We start from the raw sequence: 2130 nt of genomic DNA, 5'->3' as shown, positions 1-2130 counted from the left end.
CACAGCCGTCTAATCAGCTACCACACTGCAGCAGCTTCCTTCTATCAGTTGCATTTCAGCTAATCTTCTTAGGTTAAATGAAAGCACGCTGCACACTGTAAGGCTAAAGCAATCAATTGGAATGCACAGAGGAAATAACTTTTCTGACAACAGAGGAATTTGAGTGTAATAAAAAATGTTTTATTCACAAAATATGGAAACAATATACAGTTAAAATCATGATATGGCATTGTTTTCTCTGTAGCCTATATATCTGAAAGAAAAAAATCATAGTCCATAAAACAAAAATGCCTCTCAAGTCCTTTCACATCACTTTTCCTTGCAACCCATTGTCTCTGGTTATTCCAAGTACTTCCTGTTAGCACAGGAAATATTTCAAGAAAAGTGAAGTCCAACTCCCTTGGGAGGTTCAACTTGTCCAGTCTTTCTTAGCATAAACTCCAGTTCAGCTTGCACACTTTCAGAAGTCCATTTCCTGCTTGGCCTCTCTCCTTCTCCAGTTGGCCCCATTGCCTTCGTTTTAGGACAAAAGAAAAACACCTTGTGCCTCATTGTCCATCATTCAACTCATCTCCTCATCAGTGTCTATCAGGCCTTTAGCCCTGAAAGTGGCTCAGTCCACGTACACCTGATCCAGTCCACACTTGACCTCTGAACTTCAACCCATCCTCAGGGTAATCCAGAACCAACGTGCTGACCCAGAATGCACCGGGAGCCAGGAGCGACACAGCCTCCTAATCCAAGAAAGGTAGTTGCAGGGCCTCAAAGCCCACCCCAAGTAAGGCTCCGCTCTGCTACTTTCTTTTTTTCATCATCATTATCTTCATGTGAGTGTTTCGGGGCTTCAGCGCTCTGGGAGAGTGATGGTGGGGACCCAGTCGTACATGCTGCGGCTCTCTTCACAGAACAGGCCAAGCTTGTCCAGGGATGGGTCCTTCCATGGGTCTGCACTGGGGCTCTGTGTGAACAAAATGAGTCAACTCGTTAGATAAAGAGGAAACCAGACAGAACGTGCAGAAAGTGCAGACAGAGGACTCAGAGAGAGCATGCGGTATGTGTCTAGTGCTGACTGTGTGAGTGACTCGTGACTGACTCACAGGACGTACCGTGACAAGAATGCAGTGTGCGTCCTTGGGCTCCCCTGTCTCGTCTGCGCCCACGAGATCAGCCAGACGCCCGATGTCGTTGACGCGCACCACGTTGATGTCGTTGTCAAAGCAGAACGCCTGGATGAGGGTGAAGTGGATCTGGAGAGCGATGTCACACTCGTACTCCTCGTCTGTGGCGAGTATGCAGAATGCCACGCTATCTGGGTCACTGCAGAGACAAGACATTGAACAAAGACCATGAGAAGATGTTCTGCTAGATACGGCTTATTACAAAAACTAAACATTTGTTCAGATATATTTTTCAAACATGACATGACAATAATATGCTACTTACACATTCATAACTTTAGCGGACTCGTACACGCCGACCGTCAGGTAGGCTTGTTTCTTTGCAGCGACCAGCAGCTCTTCCAGGGCTGTACCGGCGTTGTGCATCCTGAGAGGGGGAAATACAGCTTGTCAGTTGGCTGAACTGAACATACACTCTGAAATTGCTCAAACGATGCATGCATTGAACCTTTTTTTTGTAATTACTGCAAAAAACATTGCTTTCATATTTACCTATCAGCATTGTCCATTGTGTTTTCTTGTCCACGGATCTCTTCCAGAGTCATGATTATAATCCAAACACGAGCGGAGGGTTCTTTGTGATATGATTCGAATAGTCTCTGCGCTGTTGTCTGTACTGAAGCTTGCGATATTCTGAGCTCTGAATAGGCTGTGGACGTTTTTATAGGAGTGGCTGCGGGGTTTCTCGGCAAGGGGCGGTCTTTCGGCTCTTTCCCCGAGCCGCCTTCCGCGATTGGCTCGGAGCAGCCGAGGTGACGAAAGCAAAAGTCCCTGCCGACCGACACCGTATCTTCTACACAGAGTGCTGCCTGTTGACAACCCCACGTGGGGCGGTATTACACCGTTACAAGAAATCCCCCCGCCCCCACCCCATTCTCACTCTTGCCCTGTTGTGTTGTCAGCGTCCAAACAGATTCACCGGCCAGAATAACGTACAACAAGATTGAACTAT

General features: G+C 47.2%; 1 protein-coding gene across 2 annotated transcripts; it reads right to left on the bottom strand.

Moving 5' to 3' along the window:
• Positions 1-232: 232 nt before the first annotated feature.
• Positions 233-1799, bottom strand: gadd45ga (growth arrest and DNA-damage-inducible, gamma a). Of its 2 annotated transcripts, none has more exons than XM_080739554.1 (4): positions 1671-1799; positions 1444-1545; positions 1098-1317; positions 233-958 (listed from the first exon to the last, which is right to left on the bottom strand). In XM_080739554.1, the coding sequence occupies exons 1-4, from the start codon at positions 1721-1723 to the stop codon at positions 845-847; spliced, it is 489 nt and encodes a 162-aa protein (XP_080595680.1). In that variant the 5' UTR covers positions 1724-1799; the 3' UTR covers positions 233-844. The 2 variants fall into 2 exon arrangements, with proteins under 2 accessions (XP_080595680.1, XP_080595681.1); XM_080739555.1 differs by having other exon boundaries at positions 1107-1317.
• Between the last annotated feature and the right edge of the window lie 331 nt (positions 1800-2130).

Source organism: Nannobrachium achirus, assembly GCF_963921795.1.
Source record: "Nannobrachium achirus genome assembly, chromosome: 12".
NCBI lineage: Eukaryota > Metazoa > Chordata > Actinopteri > Myctophiformes > Myctophidae > Nannobrachium > Nannobrachium achirus.
This window is presented reverse-complemented; position numbering and strand designations above follow the sequence as displayed.